This window comes from Cebidichthys violaceus, unplaced genomic scaffold (assembly GCF_023349555.1).
Source record: "Cebidichthys violaceus isolate CVI_PGR_0920_01 unplaced genomic scaffold, fCebVio1.0.p SCAF_8, whole genome shotgun sequence".
In the NCBI taxonomy this organism is placed as follows: Eukaryota; Metazoa; Chordata; class Actinopteri; order Perciformes; family Stichaeidae; genus Cebidichthys; species Cebidichthys violaceus.
The window spans coordinates 15,295,136-15,318,293 of NW_027176964.1; the positions used below are offsets into that span (position 1 = coordinate 15,295,136).

Sequence of the window (23,158 nt, forward strand, 5' to 3'; positions counted from 1 at the left end):
CCAGTGTGACACATTTTTTGACTAAAAAAAAAAAACGTGTCACACTGGAACTTGTAAAGCTCCAGTGGGACAACTTGCAGTTGTGTGCAGTCGATATCTATATTTTTTCTCTTCAAGTTTCCAGAGTGCTATAAAAACATTTATTTTTTTTCCAACCGCTTCTTAACAAAAAGTCTCATCTGTCTTCAGTTTTTCTGCAGAATAAAATCCATCCTCCCCAAAATTGGACAAACGATCTTCTCTTTGCATCCTCTTGTTCTAAAGTCTTTGACAGCACAGAGCACATGATTCTGATCCATCAGCTGAAGCACAAGTGTCTCTCTTTAGACGGGTTTTCCCTCATATTTATGAAAATTCTTGCTTATCCTCAGCTTCCATATCCTGCAGGCGAACCATGAGGCTCGACTGTTGGTCCGATCCTCTTCTTCATTTATTTGCCCCATTCGGCCATACCGTTCAAAAATATGTCTCTTCCCATTAGTATCTTGTCGACATTTAATTTAATCTCTCTTTAAAGCCCCCGAAAGCTTGTTTTCAAATCTCAAGTTTTGTCTCCAAGCTGTCATATTCAATTACTTAACTTGTTGGTATCATTTAGACTTCTCTATTTAACCTCCACAACATTACAGCAATACCTCTTAACGAGATTACAACAGGAAACAGTATTATTATTATTGTCCCGCTTTAGAATATTTGTGCGACCAGCACTGAACGGTCTCCCGGCACACAGTATACATTGCTGAACTCCTTCCCCATGAGACACCTGAGGTGCTTTTATCAGAGCTTTTATCTGTCGCTCACTCAAAGACAAAATCATGTGCTTCAGTAACTGACCAAAAAACTGATGGGATAATCTTTCCTCTTCTGTTAAATCTTTTTTTTTTTTTTCCGGTCTATTCATGATTTCAACAAAGAACTTAAGGAGACTTAAGGCTTTTATAACAGTGCCTGACCTCTTATTTCTATCCTGGGTTTGTCGGTATGTCTCTGGGTGAGTGATGCTTTTGTCCCACTTTGTGGATTTGTGCATCTATCTTTGCTCCTCTCTGTCCCGTAAAGCTCAAGAGCCCCCCCCCCCCCCAAAAATAGAAATAGAAATAGAATTTCACATTTTAATTATTGTACCAAAATAACCGCAAAGACAAATATAGCAAATCCTTGTTTTTTTTCTTGTCTTTAAAGCACATCAAAGTGAACATTTAGACACACTCTGATTTCAGCAGAAATAATTTTCTCCAACAGTGCGTAATATTATGTGAAACCTTGTATAATATGTATGCAGATGGCTGTAGAGTGTCTGCTCCAGGCAAGCCGAGAGGTGCTACCAGGGGACAGCAGCCATGTGACCATGATTGCAGGGATTGGTTTAGTGCAGATGTGACATCAGCAAGCCTCCCTCCCTCCTCCCTCTCTCTCTCCCAGTCTCTCTCTGCCTCTCTCTACCTCTCTCTCTGTACTGCTCTGCTTTTTTTTTTTTCTCCTTTGCCTTTCCTCAGCGTCCCCCCTCTCAGAGATGGCGTGTGTCGGTGAAGCTCGGGCAGCCGGGGCCTAACGTGCACACAGAGAGGACCCCCCCCCCCACCCCCCACCCCCACTCCCACCCCCCCCATCCCCCTCTTATTTGCTGCATATTCCTCGGCTGTCTCTTTTGACTGTGTCCCTCCGCTGCTGCTGGCTCTTAAGATTCTTCCCCCACCCCACCTCCCTGTGCGGGTGTCTGGGAGTTGGGCCCTTGGGGGTGGAGGGAATCAACATCGTGCGCTTCGCTGGGGAGCTGTGCAGAATTAGCTATGCCCTGCCCAGGCATCCTTTGACCGGCTGGATTTCTCCATTTCTGTCCGCCTGCGCACCGGAGGACAACGTAGGATGAACATCGGCAGTCATGATGCAAGGTAAACGATCTGTGCACTCCTCCTGCTTTATTTCCCATGTTACCCCCCACCCACCCCCTTCTGCATCCTCCTCCTGCCCTCTTGTGTCCTGCTGGGCCATTAAAGCTCGTGAATCCAGTGATGTGATCCGTCGTAACGTGAGGACCTTTGAGCTGCAATGAGCTACGTGCAATGACCAGTGTGACAGTGTCATTGTGTGTGTGTGTGTGTGTGTGTGACGTTGTCTGTGACAGATTGAGAGAAAATGTATGAGAGCAAAGAGGTGTGTGAGGTGTGATTTGTAATGGAAGAGCGGTGCGGTCCTGCACTTGTGGTTGTTTGTGTGTTTACATGTGTCTGCATGCCTCTGTGTGCATGTGTGCACATTGTAGTTCTGCCTGGTAGCTACACACGCTCAGTCCGCTTCATATCAGTACGTGTTTCAGGAGTCGAGGAATCTGCACTCATTCATTCCTCTGCTGCTGTTGCTGTTCCCTGCATGAGGTTATATCGCGCCGAAAGGATGATTAAACGATGCATTATTCGGTGCCCGCGTTGCATGCTTTGAAGTAAAGGATGCTGTACCAAAGTCAACGGTGGTGAGATGAGGTAAACGTACATGCACACGTAAACTATGACGGAGGAGCTGAATCATAGATCTAACCCTCCATGACAGTTGCTGGGCCTTTTACCATCCATTAATGCCAACGTGGTAATGGAAGTTGGCTATTATTAGCAAAAGGCCTGCAGTCAGCCTACCATGGTATTGTCAGTTCATGGGATACACAACTAGGCAGATGTCACGGGCTCATCATAGCCCTCGTTAGCTACACACACACACACACACACACACACACACACACACACACACACACACACACACACACACACACACACACACACACACACACTATAAACTGTCAGGCGTAGTTGCATTCAGTACATTTGAGTTTGACTCAAACATGGCTGCAGAACATATGCTAGCAATTGCAAGCTTTTTTTTGTTTATGCAACATTTGGGTTTATCATCTCTATAACTAAATAATGCAATGTCTCCAGACTTATAATGTTAGACTACTTGAGCATCTAAGTCTTTTATCAAATTTGTGAAAATGAACTCTTTTTGACCTGTAAGTTTCTACAACTGTGGATCGACTCCATGGTCCGTACCGCTGTAACTTCAGATCAAACGATACTTTACACTCATGTCGACCATCAAACAGAGAATAACGTACGGTGTTACATTTGATTTCCTTTCTTCCAAGCAGCCTCTTGATGCAGTTAATCCCAGGACTTGTTTCAAATCAACTTGCCAAAACTTGAAACCTTCTTCACGCGTGCAATCCATTTGCAGGGAACACTTAAGAAAGACAAACGGATGCTCAATGCATCATCCAACCACGCTGTAAAGCCAGGCTGAGAATCTAGACATCATAGAAAAGGGTGTATTTACACAGTGGAATATGAATTCTATTATAATCATCAGTAGGTGGTGGTAATGTACCATTTGTTGGTTTGCTCACTGCCCAAGACCAGGTTTAGTTGATAGATGCTTTAAGGGAAGCTAACGCAATGTTTTCAAACAACAACAATACAGAAAATAGAAATACTGTGTTTATAGGTAGCTTTACACATGGAGGTGAAGTGTAGGGACCCGAGCGCTTGCAGCGTGTATCAGCACTGAACGAGTCTGTCCTGGACGTCGTTCTGAAACAGTTGGTCCCAACTTTGGTTGTGTTGCTTTAGTCGTCCTTCTTTGATTCAAACCTCTCTTATCACTGGCCACTGAGGCGTGCTGTTGTTAAGCAGGCAGTGTTGGTGGAGCAGAGGTAGGTGTTGCAATGAGTTTTTTGTCACACCTATACACAACAGACATCCAGCATGGATAACTGACAGTTTGTCTGTTTTAGGAATTTACAAAAACTGAAGCAGTGACTGCAGGGACGGTCTTGTTTGAATCATCAGAGATGTGAGAGATTGACCCTCAATGAATTCATTTTTGACCTTAGATATCATAGTACCAAAAAAAAACAACATTTCTTCCGGAGCTTTCAGTCGCATCTGGTAGCTTTCATCCGCACGTCTGCAGCACTTGTAAACTCCAAGCACTGATGAAGAACACCGAATGCTGCCGAAAGCTCCGGAAGAAATCTCACAATCGGTTACCAGATTTCTTCTGGAGCTTTCTGCTTATGAAGACTGGAAGATGCGGTTGATAGAACTCTAGTAAGCGGACCTTTGAGTTGAGATTCTTTCTCAAAGTAAGAAAGTTGTATGTTGTGAATTTTTTTTTTTGGAGCAGTAAGTAAAATGAAGAAAGTGAACTAAATTTACCGCTAATATTAATTACGCTGCTTAGTGAGTGCTGGGATCTCTTCAGGCAGACTCTGTAACCGATCTGCTTTATTGTATTGTTCAGCAAGTTCGTCAGATATTAATGTCAGGATTGATTCTCTATTTTTACGCCTTATCACAGAAGACACACGCAGGTTAGGAGTGGACAGAAGGCTCGCTGTCTCCACAGATAAAGAGCCGTGATGCAGGAATAATCTGCGCTACTGAGCAGCCCGGCTGGAGCTGCTCATACATCACAGGCCCTGACACGTCCTTCAGTACCCAGGAGAGCTCCGTCCCACGTGAAGAGGGCTCAGCAACCACACTTTTCAAAATACAACAGTAGATACATGACTCTACATTGAAATAATATTCATCTGAAATACTTCAAACGAGACATCAATAACGCAAGATGTCTGTTCAGGGCACACGGTATCAATACGGTATGTTGCTGTTCTTTTAAAAAAACACAGCTCTCAAATTACAAAAAAAAGATATCATGCAACACAAACTGAGCACAAAATGTTCATCCGCCCAACTGTCCGTCACGTGTCCCTGTTGCTCTTGTATGGATGTGAGACTCAACTGTGCTCTCTTGTCGTCTAAGACACTGTTATGCAAACGCGTCAGAAGAAAAAAAAAAGAAAACATGTTACACAGCCAATATATATATAAAAAAAGAGAAAATTCCTTTTGGCTGTTAGTCTTTGTGTTTTATTAATATGGTAAACCGTCTTTCTTTTATCAGAGCTATCATACAGGTACATGTTAAAGACAACATGTTACATCTTTAACCCGAGGGAAGCAGGAGGATTGTCAGTGTTGATGAACTCATTGAGCTTCAGGAAGTCTCTCCACGCTCGTGACTCTCTGGATAGAAATGTCCGTCTGTCTGTAGGTCCGTCGGTCCGCACTGAAACATCTCAAACAGACGCATGTTCCTGAGGTTTTACTCTCCATCTTTGAAGACTAAATCAACATCCACAAATTCAAACAATTGTGATTTTAACAAAGCACATCAAAAACTACCGCTTCCACGAAAGATTAAAAGCACGACAGCGTGCGGCTCATCGTCACTTCATTTCGTCCGTATCCATTAAATTCACCGACGCTCAATTGGCCAACTCTTTAGCTATAATCTCTGCCGCCTCAAAGCTTTTGCAGTGTTCACTCCTCTCTGTCCTGCTGGTATCAACGACACGTCTGAGCGCACCACGCCCCCTCGACTCTCCTCTTCTGTCGTGCCGTGATGTTTAGCCTAGGGTCTCGGGCATTTAAATGCCACTAGAAAAAAAAACGTTCTCATCCAAACATATGAAGCGAGCCTCACGACGCGCTGTTGAAAACAATAGCATCGTTTCAAATGTCAGCAGGGTTCTGGATGAGGTCTTGTTACTCCCGGAAACATGTTTTGTAAGTCAGTGAGTCCAGAAAACCTCAAAGAGTTTACCGTCAGACGGGAACATGCTGTATAGAAACGAGCAAATCCTGAAATGTGAGAGGCCGTAAACAGCGCTGGCATTTTCCCTTTAATCTGTCAGTCCACTAATAGTTTCAGTTTAGTTTTTGTTACATAATGTTAGTGACTAAGAGGTAGCATTACTCCAGAATCACACCTAGCAATACTTACTCATGCAGCAACTTTCAGGCTTTCGTTGAATGATGTCCTTTCTGCGTGTAGCTCCAGTCGTCCTGATTCTGTGTGGTGCCAGCCGTCAGCGCCGCAGGCCTCTTGGCACCGAGTTTCGGGGGCCGACGGTTGCGGCCCGTAGTAGATCTCTCCCCGCTTTGCCCCCTGAATCTCACTAATGAAGTGGACACATTGATCAGCCTTTGCTCGCTTTTTCTTCCCATTTTATAGAGTCAGGGAGGGGACACTTAAGGGGATTTGCATCTGCTGCTGCTGCTGCTGTTTCATTTTACATGGAGGCTTTCTCCGGACGGCAGGATGTTTGTGTCCCGAATCGATACGTTAATTCATATCAACTTATTGGGGTTACTGTGTTTCCTGCGTATCCGCCGTAGGACAGTCTCCTCCTTAAGTTACTGTACGTCAAACTGTTACTCTTTTGTGTTATTTGCTTTTAAGTGCATTTTAATGACAAGACAGTTAACTTTATATTAGGCTCTAAAGCATTGAATTAATTCTTCATGATGTTGTTCTCCCTCTCTCTGCACTAGGACTGAAAAACCGAACCAGGAAAGCCCTGGGCTTACGCAAGAGAGACAAGGATACAGATGCAACGTGAGTTTGCTCGGGCGCATAATTAACATGCCGGGTTTTACAACCACCCAACTCTGAAACAGCTTGGAAATTCATCAGTTTCAGAACGTGAATTAATAGAGGGGATGGGTTTCAAACCTAAATAGTCTTATGGTACTTATGGTACGTAATATGGTCCAAATTATGTCTCCAGCCTTGTCAAATACTGAATGGTGAATATTTCTATATATATAATATGTGGTCCAATATGTTTTGTTTATATTAGTCAAGGTTAGATTGTATCAGTACCAAACCTCATATGTTGAATTTGCCCTTGTCTATTGATGTAATTGTTTTCTTCTTCCCTGTTGTTCAAACAGGAGTTCACCTGACAAAGAAGGAACTGGAAGCGGAAAGAAAGGAAATGTATGTAAAATTTTGTACGTTTTTTTTAAAAAAGTGTGACCTTTCCTCTCTGTTCTCGCTCTTCCTCCTCAGGGGGAACTCATCCAAGCACAGAAGTGATAAAGTGACTCCTGCCACTGATTCACAGTGTGTTACAACACAGCTATTGCTGCATTTAAACCATCTCTTTCAACTTGGGTTCCTATTTTATTGTAGTTTTTGGCAAGCCGATAACTTTTTACTGCAGTAAATTCAAAGTCTGACGAGGCAAGAAACACGAGAAGTCAAACAATCAACCAAGACAGCAACATTGCCAATTATAGGAATAGGAACAACCAAATTGTAATGAACTCTTTTTTTGAAAGAATTCTACTATTTGATCGTCATTTATTGACAGAAATAATTATTTGCACTGACACTTTTAGACTTTACTTGTTGTAGGCTTTATGTAGTTCTCCTTTTTTATTATTCTGTCTGTCCTCCATGTTTTTTGTTTTTTTTTGCTAGAAAAAGGCCAATGGAGCACCGAATGGTTTCTATGGGGAGATTGACTGGGACAGATATGTGAGTACACTCCTCGTCCTCCTCCTCAATGTTTCTGACCGAGCGGCGACTTTGCAGCTCTGCCGCGATGAAACACTCCTCCTGCGCCGTGGCCGTCGGTGTCACGCAACACTACCGTGTAAAATTACTGAGAAAAACGGTGAGAATAGTGATAGCTGCATATTCTGTGAGTCAGCAGGAGCTTCAGCCAGGAAGCTGAACGTCTCAGGCATGACATCTGCGAAATCTGATCCGCGTTGATATGCAGAGCTGTTCACAGGGAAGAGTTTAGCCGATGCCTCCGTCACGGTGTGTGACCGACTGGAAACGGTTATCACCTTTCTCCTCTCTCTCTCTCTCTCTCTAACAGGCCTCTCCTGACGTGGACGAGGAGGGCTTCAGCCTCCGGCCCGGCGAAGAGGGCGATGATATCCTTTCAGTGATGAGAGCGAGCAGTCTTGGGACTCTTCTCCTGCAAAACTATTGACCTGTTTGAGCTGAGTGACTCATTGGATGAGTGCTTCTCCGCATTAAATAGGCCAAATCAATACTCTCTCCCTCTCTTGCCACATCACATGAGTATGACCCTGCAGCTGCAACAAAAAAAAAAAGGAAAAAGGAAAAAGGAAAAAGAAAGGAGCAGGAGGGCCTCCGGACAGACGCATTACCTTCAGACTGGCTTTCCAGTTGTCACTGAGCCACAGTTCTCATTAACAACTGACCCCCAGCTCACTGGGTTTTTTTTTTAAAGTTGTTTTTTTCTCCCGCAGGTGTCAGCAGCTGTAAGTTTTGAAATGGATTCATAGAGAGCTGGTGCTGTGGACACTACCCACGAGCACGGTGGTGATCTAACCGAGTGTCAGTTAAAGCAGGCGTGTTGCAGTTAACTGGGACGCAGCAGACAGAGACACGGAGCTCTTTCGAGACATTTCAAAGTAATATATTATCTCGAAATGCTGTGGATTGAATTAGCCTCCGCGTTTCACGTTATTCTACTTTGTCCTTGACGCGTGTCCACCAGCTTCCAAAGGGAAGCAGTTTTTCTCCTCCAGCGACTCCGAGGAGGACGAGGACAGCAAGAAGAAGTTCAAAATCAAGATCAAGCCGCTGGTGGCGGACAGCGCCAAGTGTGTCCCTCCATCTATGGACGAGCTCAAAGCCTCAGTGGGAGGCCTGGCCCTCTCTCCGTCTCTGGTGAGTGCTGCTGAACAACACGCTCTCCTCCATCTGCTGCAGCGAACACACGCTGCAATTTATACATTGCAACAGCTGTTGAATTCTGTCTCACGCCCTCAACGTGTTTCTCTTTTCTTCTCTCTTCTCCGCTGTCGTCTTGTATAGAAGAGAAGTCCGGTAAGCCTCTCATTCATTTTCACATCTGTATCACCACCAACAAAGGACCCCGTGGCATGAATTCACTTGAGTTGCTTGAGAGAGAGTTTACCTCCGTCTGAGAGTTCGTTGATGGATCGTCTTTATAGCGTCACCCTTTTTTTTTTTTCTGCATGCAGTTTGTGTCTCAACCCTCAGAGTCCTTTTCTGTCATATTTAGGCCTTCAAAATACCTCACCTTGTTTTTTGTTTTCTGTTTAGCTACAGCTTTACTTGAACCTTGTATGGCAAAGTGTCTGTGTTACATAATGCACGGCAAACACAACACTCACACAAAGCTCCAAACCCATTGATTTGGTCTCAGCGGAGCTTACCTGCCAAATCGAACGCCGTGTGTTGTTGCTGGTATTGTCCTCATAATCTCAAAGATGTTATGGCCCATGTTGCATTATTAAGGCTTTGCTGGTGCAAGTAAAGAGGTGCAATGTGTGCAGTTTTTAGTCGGTGTCCATTTGACTGATTATTCACTCACTCTCTGACCCAGGTCTGTTCTCTCTTCCTTTTTGCTGGTCTCAGAGACGCAGCCCGGTGAGTGTCTCACGCCATCTGCTGGCTGTTTCAGAGCTGACAGCCTGAAAACACAGCTCTCTAATCCTCTGCTGTCTGATCTGTTTCTAAAAAAAAAAAAAAATGCAGTGCAGAAAGTTAAAGGATATGCATCCAATAAGAATAATACATCTAAGTCCATCGCGATTTAGTATTAAGTAGTGTTAAGCATCTCAAATTTTCCTAAACCAAGGGAAAAATTTGATATTTTTGGCGACAAAAATGTATGCATTTCCATTTGTTTACATTCATATATTTTCTTGATATGACTAAAGTGATTCGTCTTATTTAAGAGATAAAAAATGTTATGGAGTTCCACTTAATCTTTCTGTTTTGGTACTTGTTTTAAGAAAAAAAAAAACAATTTAAAGATGCTTTAAGATGGTTTGTGGTGTTCATTGTCACAAGATATTGTTTGTCTTTATCCTCATTGTATCTTGTGTTTGGATTCTATCTTTCACAGGGGCTGATCAAAAGGAACTTGTCCTGTAAGTACACCTATCGCTAACGAAACTGGCTTACATGCTTACGGTGACAATGCAGATGTGCTGATGCTTAGCGGGTAAAGTGTGTCAGCATGCTGACATAATTTGCTGATTAGCGCTAAACACAAAATACAGTTGAGGCCGATGGAAATGTCAGTTTTGTCATCAAGTCAAAACTGAAATTTTGACTTGATGATAGAGCGCTAGACGAAAAAATGTAGGGATCACCAAAGTGACTGAGGGGAACATGAACGCCTGCATCAAATTATCAAGCGATCAACTCACAGGCCGACATTACCATCCCGCTAGATCGACTATAAATAAGCTTTTTTTATGGTATAAATAAATACAAGCGCTATATAGAGATAGATAACAGTTTGAGTTTACCTGTGTTTCTCAGGTGAAGAGATTGCCAGACCCAGACGCTCCACCCCCACACCAAGTCCTGCCCCTGAGACGCCAAGGTCTGTCCCTGCTATAGCATTACTGACCACTGACTGACCGTCAGTCCATATTGGTACCACTGCACATGAGCCTTGAACAACGTCAGAGCAGGAGTCCTGTTTTTTATTGATTGTATGTTCCCTCTTGCAGTGACAGGCTGTCGCAGAACGTTCCTGCCTTTTTTGGGCTGCCGTCAGAGACCAAATATGCCCGATATGATGGTCTGTCCCCATATCGACATTACGTCACCTTGATTGATACTTAGCGCGTCATGCAGCAGAAGCATATTACAAGACGTTCATTGTTTATTTGTCCTAATCCAATCACAGTGGTCCCTGCTGATGCGTGGGGAGAATCAAGGCCGCGCTCAGAATCACCGCTGAGCAGAAGTTTCCCAACAGGAGGTGAGCTGACATGAGTGAACCTCGGTAACATCGGTACATATTTGAAACGTTGCACGACTGGACTGAACTGTCACGCTTGTTTTCAGCTCCTCCTCCGCTTCCTCCAAAAAACATTCCATCGAGAAGTCATTACGGCTCTTCTTCAGATTGTGCTGGTAAATGTAGCCTTAACAGCAGCGTTGTTTCTCAGTTAAATCCCTTGAGAGCTTGGTTCTAAACGCTACCTCCTGATCTTTTTGCAGCTCATCTACCCAATGGAAGGGCAGGTCGCAGGTCAGCCCCCATCTACCTGAACGTCCTGTCCCCCGCTTCTTACCGGGGCTCCCCGGGCCCCGACCTGGACGACGTGTTCGGCCCCGCCGACGGCTCCCGACCCGATGAGGAAACAATGTCTCCCAGATGGGTAACTTTCATCAGCGACAGACCCCCGCCGCCCGATGAACCCGCGCCTCCTCCGCCACCGGACTCCCCTGCCCCAGACACGCCCTCGTCGACCCCCTCCACCCCTTGCCTCTCTCCAGGACCGCCGCCGAACGAGCCCCCGCCCTCGCCTCCGTCGCTTTCACCCGGGTCTCCTCCTCCTCCTTTCACGCCACCAGAATCGCCTCCCTCCATCGTGCTCGGGCCTCCTCCTCCGGTTGAACCAGCCCCCCCCCTGCCTCCCGACTTCTCGCCCTCTAATTCTCCTCCTCTGTGCTTCGACGACGAGGGGACCGATGAAGAAGTGCTGCAGTTTGCAGAGTACTGTTCGTCCCCGGCCCCCATCAGCCCCGTGCCCCCTCTGCCAGCAGAGCGGAGGTCTCCTCGGCCAGGAGTCACATCTCCTCTGGTCCTGGGGGCCGTGGGGGGGAAGAGGACTCCGGAGGGAGCGTACCTGAGAGATGATATCCCAGACTTTGTGGGGTCACCCAGAGAGCTGACGCCGAGCTTCAGGGGCACGCCGCCTCCTCTCCCTCCAACCACGTACAGGTCTATTATGTCTTCCCCAGGGCCCTACTCAGGCAGCAGTGAGTACACCGGTCTCTTCCTACATGTTTTCAGTGATAAACTAAGCCGCCTGCACACTAACGTTGGAGCAGTCTATTTAAACTCTGGAGTGTCCTTTAGGCTGGTTTGTTTGACGCTGCCATACACACCGTCAAAACATCACACAGATGTTTCAAATGCAGGTCCTCATGGTCTGTTTACATGTTGTCATGTGATCTGAACCAGCTGTCGTCACCATCTCTTGAACAACAGTCACTTTTTTTTCATGTTTGCTAACATAGCTGTTTGCTAAATATAAACATTATTCATATTTTTATGGTTTATTTTGGTGGATACACAGGGACAAGTATTACTGCCGACTCATTCATTATGTAGGAAGCTTTTCTCCAGAGCTACTTTACAAGCACATGATAAGAGTGACACAATCAGTTCAATTCTATATTGCTACTTTCACTGGATACTGAATAGTATAACATTATATTCATGCAGTCACCAAGAAGTAATGATTTCATAAGTTATGTAACACTTGGTTAACTGATAATGTTATACAAAGGCCAACTACTGTTATTGTAACGCGTAAGAATGGAAAGAATATGATGATTTCATTATTAGACCTATTCATTACTTCATCAGTGTAATGTAAAACCTGCTTGATGTAACTATTCAAAGTCCTTTATCACATTACAAAATCACATTATCATTTTATGGGAAACTTTCAGAATTGCTTTGTTGGTTTGAGCTACACTGACGAATGAAAGTACTTCTTCTAGAAAGAGTTATTTCAAAAGAAATATACATAATTTTTTTTTTATGTGAAATAGTTCAAGCTATTTTGTAATCACAGATCAAAGCTTTATTTATAATTTCCTAAACAACACTGATTGTGATGCAAACAAAAAGTTGTACATTCATTTCAAATTCAATTTTAGGAATGACTTATGATTATTTTTCGCTACAATCTGACAGATTCATTGTGCCTGACAAAGGTAAATGTGGACATTAACTTCTACCATTGTAATGTAACGTCTGTCCCTCCAGCAGTTTCAATAAGACTCTATAGAAATCCAAACTTACTCAACCAGTTTAGTTTGGAGAGAAAGTGGAATGGTGTCTGTCTCACATAAAATAAGTACACATTTCAGTGTCGGTGTTAACTTTGAGTAAATAGGTTTCTTACCAGTGGTATGAATGGTGATTATAGATGACGGATGGCGTATTTCGCCGCAGACTTTTGGACGAATCAGACCCAAAGCGCCTCTAAAAGGCTCTGCAGAGATTTTGTGGGACCCCCAGAACCAGACAGACAGCTGCCCTCATTTATTGTTGCTCCTGAAAAAGAGTTAGAAGTAAGAGAGGTGATTGTTTTTGTTCATTACTTGTAGAAGTAAAATATGGTAAAATACCACAAACAGCTCTTCGAAATCTTCTTGAATTTTGGTCACAAGTTCCGGTCTAAAGAACGTTCCGGTGTGTGTGTGTGTGTGTGTGTGTGTGTGTGTGTGTGTGTGTGTGTGTGTGTGTGGGGGGGGGGGGGGGGGGGGGGTACTTTCACAGTACTCGCTCTGTGAAAGTGACATGAGTGGTAAATGTTTGAGCTGATGTTGAATGATAATCTCTCTCACTGTGATCTGAAGGCAGTGCTAACCACAGACACTGGTATGTGCCGCAGGCCCCTCCTCCCCAGCCCGTCCCGCCACGCCTCAGTCTCGAGGCAGTCCGGTCCCTCCGCCTCCTCCTCCTCGACCGTCCTCGCGACCAAAGCTGCCCCCAGGGAAACCCATCGCAGACCCGGTACATGTCAAAAGTCCTTTTGTCTCTGGTTGCCTTCCTCTCCTTTGATGACGGTATAGGTCAATTGTTGTCCTGTGCTCTGTCCAGACTCGGCCCTTCAGTCCGCCGGTTTCAGGCAGCCCCCCGCCTTTCGCCCCCCTGGCCCGAGCGGAGAGCTCTTCCTCCATCTCCTCCGTTACTTTACAGAGCGCGGCGTCCACTCCGACCTTAGGACGGGACCTCAACATGTCCGCGGCAGGTACGCTGCCAGCATCGCCATCTTGCTCTTCTCTTTTTTCACTTTAGCCTCTCATCTCAGTCTGTGTCCACGTTGTCTGTCGCTCATCATCGTGTCCTTGCCTCCCACTTTTTGTCCCTCTCCATGATTCTCTCCTCCTCATGTCTCTGCTCACTCAGAGGCCTCACAGCCTCTGGTGTGGTTTGACCACGGCAGGTTTTATTTAGCTTTTGAAGGTGAGTCGAGCCAGATTGCTACTGTAGTCCCCACCAGTGCATGGGCCGAAAAGCAACTGCCCTCCTTTTACCCGCAGCCCCTCTCCACGCTCATGCTCACCAAGCCAGAATGTTGCTGCCCATCCCATCCCACGTCCCCGCTCACTCACCCACAATCTGGTTTCTAGATGGATTGTTGAGTTTTAATTCTTTGCTTCTTTTTTTTTTTTTTTGGATTATACTCACCTATCCCTTGCGTATAACCCATAACTAAATATTTCAGCGTAAGGAGCCAAGACATTAGACGTAGTCGACGTGTATATTTTGTGTATTTAGTGTGTGTGTGTTTTCAACAGGGTGCTCCAGAGGACCCAGTCCACTCACCATGGGACCCCAGGACACTCTGCCAGTGGCGGCTGCCTTCACAGAAACCATCAATGCCTACTTCAAAGGCGCAGACCCCAGCAAGTAGGCCCACATTTTCTTGATCTGCACAGTGTGGCTATTACTGATCTAACAACCAGAATGCATCGAAATGAAATTCAGAATTTTAGCAAGATGCGAGAAGAGTCTCCTTTTATAGACTAATAAAGTGAATACATTCCTGGCACATGGAAACGGATATTGACACCAAAGGGATTCTGGGAGTGTGTGTGTGTGTGTGTGTGTGTGTGTGTGTGTTTTTTTTTTTTTCCCAGCATGATCTCTGAGTTCTGCCTTTTCCCTCCCTCTGTCCCAGATGTGTTGTGAAGATCTCAGGGGAGATGGTGCTGTCCTTCCCCGCGGGCATAACCAGGCATTTTGCCAGCCACCCAACTCAACCCATCCTCACCTTTTGCATCAGCAACTACAGCCGACTGGAGCAGGTCCTCCCCAATCCACAGCTGTTGTGCTGGTAAGAATTACAATACAGGCAAAAACACACAAATTCAGCGTCACCGGTCTTTGTTTGTACCGAATACGTCCCTCTCGTCCCCGCAGTGACTCCATAACAGACAGTGTGGACACCAAGGAGTTCTGGGTGAATATGCCAAACTTGATGAGCCATCTGAAAAGAGTGGCTGAACAGAAGCCTCAGGCGACGTACTACAACGTGGACATGATCAAATATCAGGTATCAAATATCCATTTATCTATGTATCTAGTTGAGCTTTAGCATCTATATTCATCCATATACCTCGCCGTCTTGTGTCTCTGTGTGATCTCAGGTGTCAACGGAGGGGATCCAGTCCAGTCCTCTGAACCTGGCGGTGAGCTGGAGAGGCGACGCCACAAGCACAGACCTTAGAATAGACTACAAATACAACACAGAGGCCATGGCCGCCCCGGTGCCCCTACACAACCTCCAGTTCCTGGTTCCTGTGGATGGGGGCATGGCCAAACTCCAGGCCATGATCCCCCCCGCCACCTGGTGAGGGCTTGCATTCAGAACCGGTAGAGGGGCGAAAGGCCGCCCTTTGGCCCAAATCGTGGGATGTTTAGATGCTATGTTGCAACTTTGAAATGTATGTTTTTCAAATCAAAAAATGCCACATTAGACTGAAAATTGAATATGTCTTCGAGTTTTTCTGTATTAGCGTGGGCATGGAATTTGTTTCCTATGGCTTTAATGCGTATCAGACAGCAACATGTCCTCTGTCATGTGGAATTACTTTCTCATAAAGGAATCCAGAGCAGCAGACGATACAGTGGAAAATCCCAAGTCTCTCTCATAGATCTGAAAATGGAGGCAAGTGTTCATTTTTGCGTTCGTTCATTATATTTTCCCTTCTGTGACTGGATCGAACGGAAACCACGGTTACAAAACCCATCTATACTGTGTCTGTCTCCTAGGAGTAGGGGCTCTTCTGGGCCGGTTCCAGATGACAGAAGGTCCCTCTAAACCCTCACAGCTGGCAGTCCAGTTCAGCAGTGAGGGGTGCACTCTGTCAGGGTGTGACATCCAGCTGGTTGGGACTGGCTACCGGCTATCGCTGATCAAGAAGAGATTTGCTGCAGGTCAGTTCGAGTATCAGAAATGTGTGTGTGTGTGTGTGTGTGTGTGTGTGTGTGTGTGTGACCTCTTCTAAAGGTCACACAGACGCTCCAAGGCTGAACACCTCCGCCTCTCTGACGTGTTTCGTTTTTTTGCTTCACAGGGAAATATTTGGCGGATAATTAGTGGACCTTTTTTTGTGTGAACGGAACCAAAAGAATCAATGGCTTAAAGACTGTGAAGACTAATGGATCCATCCCATGTTTTGTGCATTTGAAACGTTATCTTTAGCAGCCATTAGAGTCAATGGTTGAGATTTAACAGAGTAACAGAACACACACACACACACACACACACACACACACACACACACACACACACACACACACACACACACACACACACACAGATGATATTTGACTTCATAACATCATATTCAGTAGACCGACTGCTGCTGAGTTTATGCAAGGAAATACAAATCATTCGTTTTTGTGCACTTGGGAGACTTATGGAGTAAAGTATATACCCTGATTCTTTGTTCCCGTTAAACTTAATCGTGGATTCATACAGTGATCCAGCCTTATTCATTGCAGTTATTTTTGTCTAACTGGTCGTCATTGCAAATGCACTGTAAAAGATAATGTGAATAGATTATATAATATTAAAACAATCTCAAACACGGTGGAAAAGGCTGGAAAATGTAAAAAAAAAAAAAAGAAAAGAAAAAAAAGAAGTGTAGTTTAGAGTTGCTTTGCAGTTGTGTTTCAGTAAGTTCTAGGTTCCATGGTAATATCTGATTTACACTGCCACATCAAATCAGATTTTTTTTTTGTTTATTTCCACCATGTGAAACCGATCTTTTATCGTCGTCGAAGGCAGAATGGATGTTTCTGTGCAGACAGCCTTTGAAATGTCACAGGCCTTTCTATCAGTCTTGTGATTGAAGGCGACTGGTCAGTTCAAAACGGTCCCGCAGCGCTGGAACAGCACTCTTATTAATCTGAAGGCGCTTTTGATGTGGAATTCTATTTGTGTCTCAATCCGGATCGCATGAAGGGTGAGTTTTGAGCACACTAAAACTTTGATTGCGAGAACATGAATAATATTTTGTTACATCGTCACGCAAAGAACGCTCTAATTTGAGCAGATAAATGATTTTTACTTAGCTGCCTTATCTTAAATTTTAACTTTACAATCAAAATGTTATATTCACACGATTGCTTTATGTGAATGAGGTTGCTCGTAGTGACAAAAGCTGTGTTAAGTTCATGGTTTTAGTTTTCCAGACTGCAGCTTAACTGATGACTTAGCTAAGTTGATTCTCGCTGCTCTCATAACAGGCGTTTCAGAGAAAAGGCTCAGATTAACACGCTGTCAAAGTTGGCCAACCAGCTGGTGAACATTGTGGAGCATTTAGCTTCTAAAAAAGACAGACTTTGCATCAGGAGTTGGTAGAGACTAAAAAACAGGCCTAAAAGAAGACTAAATATTAGATTTACGTTCATCCGGTAGCTAACAAGTTCACCACGTCACCTTGAAAGATCAAACGTCCGTGTTGTGTTCACAGCTGGTTCCCGCAAGTAGACAATAAATCATCAGATTGCAGGTTTAGGGTGTGTATGTGTTTATGTGGTTAATAGCAGAATATATTTTTCTTTTGCTCAGATGGAATCATTTTTGTGTGATGATAATTTCTCTCCAAAAATATCATTCATGTGCTTGCAAAAAACCCCCCCCCAAAAAAACAAACCACATCTTGTCCCGTCCTGCGATCAGGATCGAAGCCCCCATAATGCAATATGTTTGCACATGCAGCTTTTACCACTTACTTCAATGGCTTTTTGTTGTTGTTGTTGCCGTTAACGGGTCACGAGAGCAGAGAGTTGAAACTGTAAGTAAACGAGTTCCAGAGGTTTGACCTCCTGAAGAACAAAAGCATTGCTTTACCACTACGAGTACGTGCAATGCTGAGATACACACACACTTTTCCCGCGTCAAAGGACTAGACAGACGAGACTAGACGTATTATTTTGCGGTGGCGTGCGAGTGGTCAAATTTTGTAACAACAAGGCGATACTTGTGTGAATAACAGAAGCTGCTACTTTCACTGGATTCAGTTCATTTTGTTCTGTTAACGTTACAGACGTTGTGTTGGAAAGGGCCTTAAGACGCATACAGAGCCAGACGCGAGTGTGCCATATGGGCGGTGAGAACGAGCTTTAAGATTCAGGACGAATAAAGAGGGCTGACGATTGTAGGACTTCCCTCTGATGCTGCTTAATAAAAAAAAACGTGGCCGATTCCTTCGACCGTGATCTTTGGTAGAGGTCTTGACAAAGATTATTGGGGACGTCACCGAAGAAAGAAATGACAGCGCTTTTCATGTCCCTGTCTTATTTTCTTCCTTTTCCACCATGTTAAATAATAAATGTTTTATCATTTTCTAATAGCAATATTTAAGTGTAAAAAGTGTACATAAAAAAAAAAAAAAAAAAAAAAAGGTTATGTTTTAAATATTTCTCTGGGCATATGGATGTGTCTGTGATTGTCTCCTGATTTGTTGATGTCAGCACTCATGATGAATTAGGTCCTGTGTAACAACACCGCCACTCTTCATCTATTGTTTGACATGTTGGGTTTCTTGTACCAAAACAAAAGTGTTGCTGTTGAAGAATAACTCCAAACGGTGCCGCATGAAATCTGCATTCGTCCATTCCAGTCTTATCAACGCAATACCAATTTCTCCATTTCAATAAGGTCCTGATACGTGTGTTCTTGTATAATCGTGCTATGAGGGGAGACTTTTTGCCTTCACTTAAACCTCCACTCTCTGTTTTGCTGTTGTTTGCACCTTCAGAAAGTCATCGTCAATAAATTTGGCATGTATTCATTGATATTCCCATTCCATGCATCTGATATAGGTGTTTGACATTCTCCTGTGTTTGACTTGCACACAAAACACACTTTAAATTTCATTAATAAAACAGTTCATGGACTCATGTCACATATGTTGATATGCGTTGGAACATCACATTTTATAGAATGTTTTAATGTGTTGACTCACAGTTTGGGCCTAGGTGTAATATTTATTTTAGTTTTGAAGATCATTTTAAATATAAATTATAATATGGTTATTTCAGTTAATTGAGAACAACAGTTCTCAGTGTTTCTGTTAATGATGTTTATGTTTTTCTTTGCCTTATTTTCGAGCATCCATTAAGTTTCTGTACGTTTATTTTTTCTACAACTTGTTGGCTGTATTCCTTTCACTGCATTAGACACAGAATATGCAAACATGTCATGTAAATTTCCCATCCAAAGATTTTCAAAGTAAATATATGTAAAAAAAAAAAATCAATATAATGTAATACCTGTTTTACTTGGTAATAAAGAAGAGGAAATATGAGACATGTATATCCTTCTCATTTGTTCCAGGATAGAAAAGTATACTTTGGGAATATTTGTGAGATTATAAAATGGCACTGCAATACGTGAAGTGAATCTCTCAACCGGATTAGATTAAGAATGTTTTATTATTGTTCTTCATGATCAACTTCTAGGTTGCACAAAGCCTCAACTGGGCTCTGTGGGCCCTCAGACAGGAGAGGGTTTGGGGACAAAGTGTTAACACAATCTCACTGCGAGGTCCATTTAGTCCATGTTGTGGGCGATTCACACATCCCTGTTGGCTTAAAACTCCATGCTGATTAATGGTGTGATCAAAAAACAGTGAGATTGTTTCTCAACTGCTGTTTCAAAGATCAAGAATGATCTGAACTTAGATCCTCTAAGTTGCTTTTTTTTTTTTTTTTATACGCTTTCAACTGCTTTCAGCCACATCTCACAGTCTTTGTCAGATAGATAGAGTTATGAATAATGTATCAGTGAAACAGTCTTTGTAATATCATGACAAACTGTGGAGCCGTTAAACAGCCGTTAGGCCTCCTGCATGGAAGCCCCGCCCACTGACTGATGGTCCATGGTTGCCATGACAACACCAAGCTCTACTCGCTCTTCTACTTCTGCTCTGTTCAAGAGGTCCTGAAATCGGTAAAAATATATATATATATATATATATATATATATATATATATATTAAATTTCCCTTCTGTAATATTTATTTATGACCAATTTGACACGAGATAATCTGTAAAATCATACGGTTGTCCAAAATTTGCCAAAAAAATAATCGTGGGTTTACAAACAAGCCAACTCCTAACAGCTAACAACGCTAGCGCAACGTCAGCTAATATTACCCAGAAGGACTAGAGAAACAATGTTCGCATAGTTTTAACGATAAACGTGAGTTTTCATTTCGGCAAGCTGTGTTTGGTCCGCGTGCTCAACTGCTGGACTTAGCTACTGCATGACGTCACCACTGTATATGTTGTTTACCTCGATAATAATCGACTTAAACGTCAATATATATTTAGGTTGTCTTTGTGTAAAGAAAAGGTAGCGTTCAAGCAAAAGGGGAAGCTGTCATGTCTGACCTGCAAAAAACCCAAAGAAGAGAGAGGAAGACCAGCAAGGTGCCCTCAGAGGCAAGCCATGGAGTCAGAGGCAAAGAAGCAGCTGGCAGGACAAAAGAGTGAGTAGACTATGCTGGTGATATGGCCCGATATCCACCATCATCTTCATCAATCATACTCAGAAAGCATTCCCAATAAGGTTGAGAAGTTCCGTATACACATGAGGTCAGTCAGCCACAGTTTGTACATATACCATGGTCCCTTTTCCTGACTTTTCCTTCACCCTGATCATGTCTTTCAGCTCTATAAGTACTGTGTCGTACATAGATGAACTGGCACACCACGACGACAACGCCCGGCTGACCGCAACAATGGAGAACACCTACCGGATGGGTGAGATAGCACCGCAGCATCATCACCAACTACTGCTGTAACAGTTTAATACTGTAACAGTGTAATATTTGGGCAAAAATTCAATTTTATTCATTTGATTCGATTTGGCGAAATTCAGTACTTTAAAGTACTTGATCTTGTTCTTAAAAAAAAGAACAAGATCAGTAACAGTAATATTCAATGCAATATTAATTGTGATTTCAGTTGTTTGCTTTTAGATCGATGCATCGCAATACTTTTTACTAACCAAAGCAAGTGCACATCAAGTAAAACTCATTTGTCATGTTGTTGTTGTCTTTATTTATTAATTTTTTTTGGAGAACAGGACCTGACAGACGCATCCCCATTCCTGCTGTCACAGACATACTGAAGGATGTGCTCACCAGCTATCTTCAGGAGGAGAAATATGAAGTAGAATGGTCTCAGAAAATGACAAAAACAATAAGTGAGGTAAATAAAACTTTTAAAAAGCACCTTCTGAATACCTTTAATTTCTGTTCTATGAGTTTGAGTCTTTTGGATTTGCCCTCCTCAGGTGATAAGAGCCCGCGTGAAAGACCTCATGATTCCCCGATATAAGATTGTCATCCTGGTCCACATCGGCCAGCTCACCGGGCAGAGCATGCAAGTCAGCAGCCGCTGTCTGTGGGACGCATCGAATGACACCTTTGCCTCCTACTCCTTTAAGAACAGCTCTCTGTTTGGTCTGGCAACTGTCCACGCCGTTTACTTTGAGTGACTGAAGCGCACGCCGAATACACTCACGTCGGTTGTGCATTTCTCCACACAAAAAGATTGCCGCTGTTGGACAGTATGTTGCCTATTTTGCCATGTATAATAAATAAAGCAAGATTTTTTTTTTTTAAAAAGCAAAATTCATGGTGTTTTATTTCATTTTTGGTAGCATGGAAAATCAAATCACATTATCCTGACAATGTTCTGAAGATTTTATTTTAAACTAATTGCAGACTGATGATGACCCTTCTCGGTATGTCCTCCTCTAGCAGAGCATGGAGAGGTCACTCCTTCGACAGCCTAGTTGACAGCACACTGATATTAGCGCCTGGTTCTGGTCCCGCCAATGACGCTCTATTGCTGGCTCATCTGTCGTCTTCAGTTTTGGCTCCCTGCTACCTGCTTACAGACATCAACCCATCAGTTATTCATATATCAGTTGTGAAATTATACCTCAAAGCTACAAAGACCATTTCGAGTGTCTGTGTACTCACCGGCTGGCAAAGCCTCCTCTTCTCCCATCAGTCTTCTCCACCTGGATCCTCCGCAGGTGTACACCACGGCTCGCACGAACGCCCGGCCGCACAGCCTCAGTGTGTTTGTGTTATCCTCAGTCTGAACCCGCGCTGCACACAACATGCACAGCAGCATCGCAAGCAGGAGTTGGGATCTCATGTTGTTTATGCTCAAGGAAACATCTGTCCTGACCGTGTTATACAGTCTGTGGTCCCGGCAAACCCTTTTATGTGGAGTCTCCAGTGATGTCACAGACTTTCCCCAAGACGTCCTCGGGTAATACCTGTGTCAATAGGTGTGTATCATCTTTGATAACCATCTGGCTTTTAGCAGCGGATGTCAGTCTGGTCATTCAGGATTTGTGTGGGAATCCAGGTCATTGTGATGGATCACCGATTGATTACAATTTCGTAAATGTTTAAGAGAAAGAATTGCTCTTTTATGTCCGAACTGCGGGGTTTTTATAGCCGTGGGTTTGGCTAAGTGTTACCTAATGGATCACTTGACATATCCATCCTGCAACAAACTGAGATGATGGCTCTCTACATAGCAACATAGTGAAGTGTGTGCCCACTATCATGAGCATAAATCAGGTGATTCCCAGAAGAGACAGTTGCATTAACCACTACACTTGTGTCTTGGAATCAAGTTGACCATGAAAGTCGTTAACAACCCATTTTTAGATATCAATAGCGGGGCCAAGCATAACCCAAATAAAGCAATATGGCTCGTCATATAACTGTATCTTGACTTAACCTTTGCAGTGCAGCTGTTTTTATCAACGCACAAATAGACCATTTTCATAGCAGGGATGGAGTTTAAGTAGAATATATTACATGTTAAATGTTCATACACATTATTGTTGGCCAGTGTTGTTGCCCATGTAACCAGCATTACAGCCTGGACATGTGAAGTCACAGTATAAACAACATAACTTTTGAATACCTTACAAAGTATGAAGTCTTCTTGGAATCCCATGTTGTTGACATCTTTGAATAGATTTGTCCTCTTCTTCGATCTTTTTGGGATTGGTTCTTTGGTTTTTCCAGTAAAAGGGTCAATAATCCTGAGGATGAGAAGGCAACTTGTCTTAGGCATCTTAAAACCAAATAAAAAGTGAACACATTTTGCATTTATCTCTGCCTTACTAATGATTTTAGAGCATATCAGAACATTGCATTTCATTCATTTGAATGAGCCTAAACCTTTTTTAACAGAGTGTACACAATT

At 43.5% G+C, this 23,158-nt stretch overlaps 2 protein-coding genes and 1 long non-coding RNA gene across 3 annotated transcripts; 2 read left to right on the top strand and 1 right to left on the bottom strand.

Moving 5' to 3' along the window:
* The first annotated feature begins 1,502 nt into the window (after positions 1–1,502).
* Positions 1,503–19,218, top strand: sgip1b (SH3GL interacting endocytic adaptor 1b). Its single transcript, XM_068737906.1, has 23 exons — positions 1,503–1,892; positions 6,387–6,450; positions 6,789–6,834; positions 7,321–7,377; positions 7,727–7,784; positions 8,375–8,550; positions 8,698–8,709; positions 9,265–9,276; positions 9,758–9,782; positions 10,180–10,243; positions 10,374–10,444; positions 10,553–10,627; positions 10,714–10,782; positions 10,870–11,634; positions 13,284–13,405; positions 13,493–13,643; positions 14,194–14,305; positions 14,577–14,732; positions 14,819–14,951; positions 15,046–15,248; positions 15,502–15,566; positions 15,671–15,835; positions 15,976–19,218. Exons 1-23 carry the CDS (start codon positions 1,883–1,885, stop codon positions 15,996–15,998), a joined length of 2,634 nt encoding a protein of 877 aa, XP_068594007.1. The 5' UTR covers positions 1,503–1,882; the 3' UTR covers positions 15,999–19,218.
* Positions 4,923–9,215, bottom strand: LOC137892626 (uncharacterized). Its single transcript, XR_011105424.1, has 3 exons — positions 9,063–9,215; positions 5,836–6,010; positions 4,923–5,127 (listed from the first exon to the last, which is right to left on the bottom strand). It is a non-coding gene; the product is annotated as an uncharacterized lncRNA (long non-coding RNA).
* A 424-nt stretch (positions 19,219–19,642) lies between the features above and the next one.
* Positions 19,643–21,427, top strand: dynlt5 (dynein light chain Tctex-type family member 5). The gene is made up of 5 exons (XM_068701614.1): positions 19,643–19,862; positions 20,246–20,403; positions 20,586–20,677; positions 21,003–21,127; positions 21,213–21,427. The coding sequence occupies exons 2-5, from the start codon at positions 20,297–20,299 to the stop codon at positions 21,414–21,416; spliced, it is 528 nt and encodes a 175-aa protein (XP_068557715.1). The 5' UTR covers positions 19,643–19,862; positions 20,246–20,296; the 3' UTR covers positions 21,417–21,427.
* Positions 21,428–23,158: the final 1,731 nt, after the last annotated feature.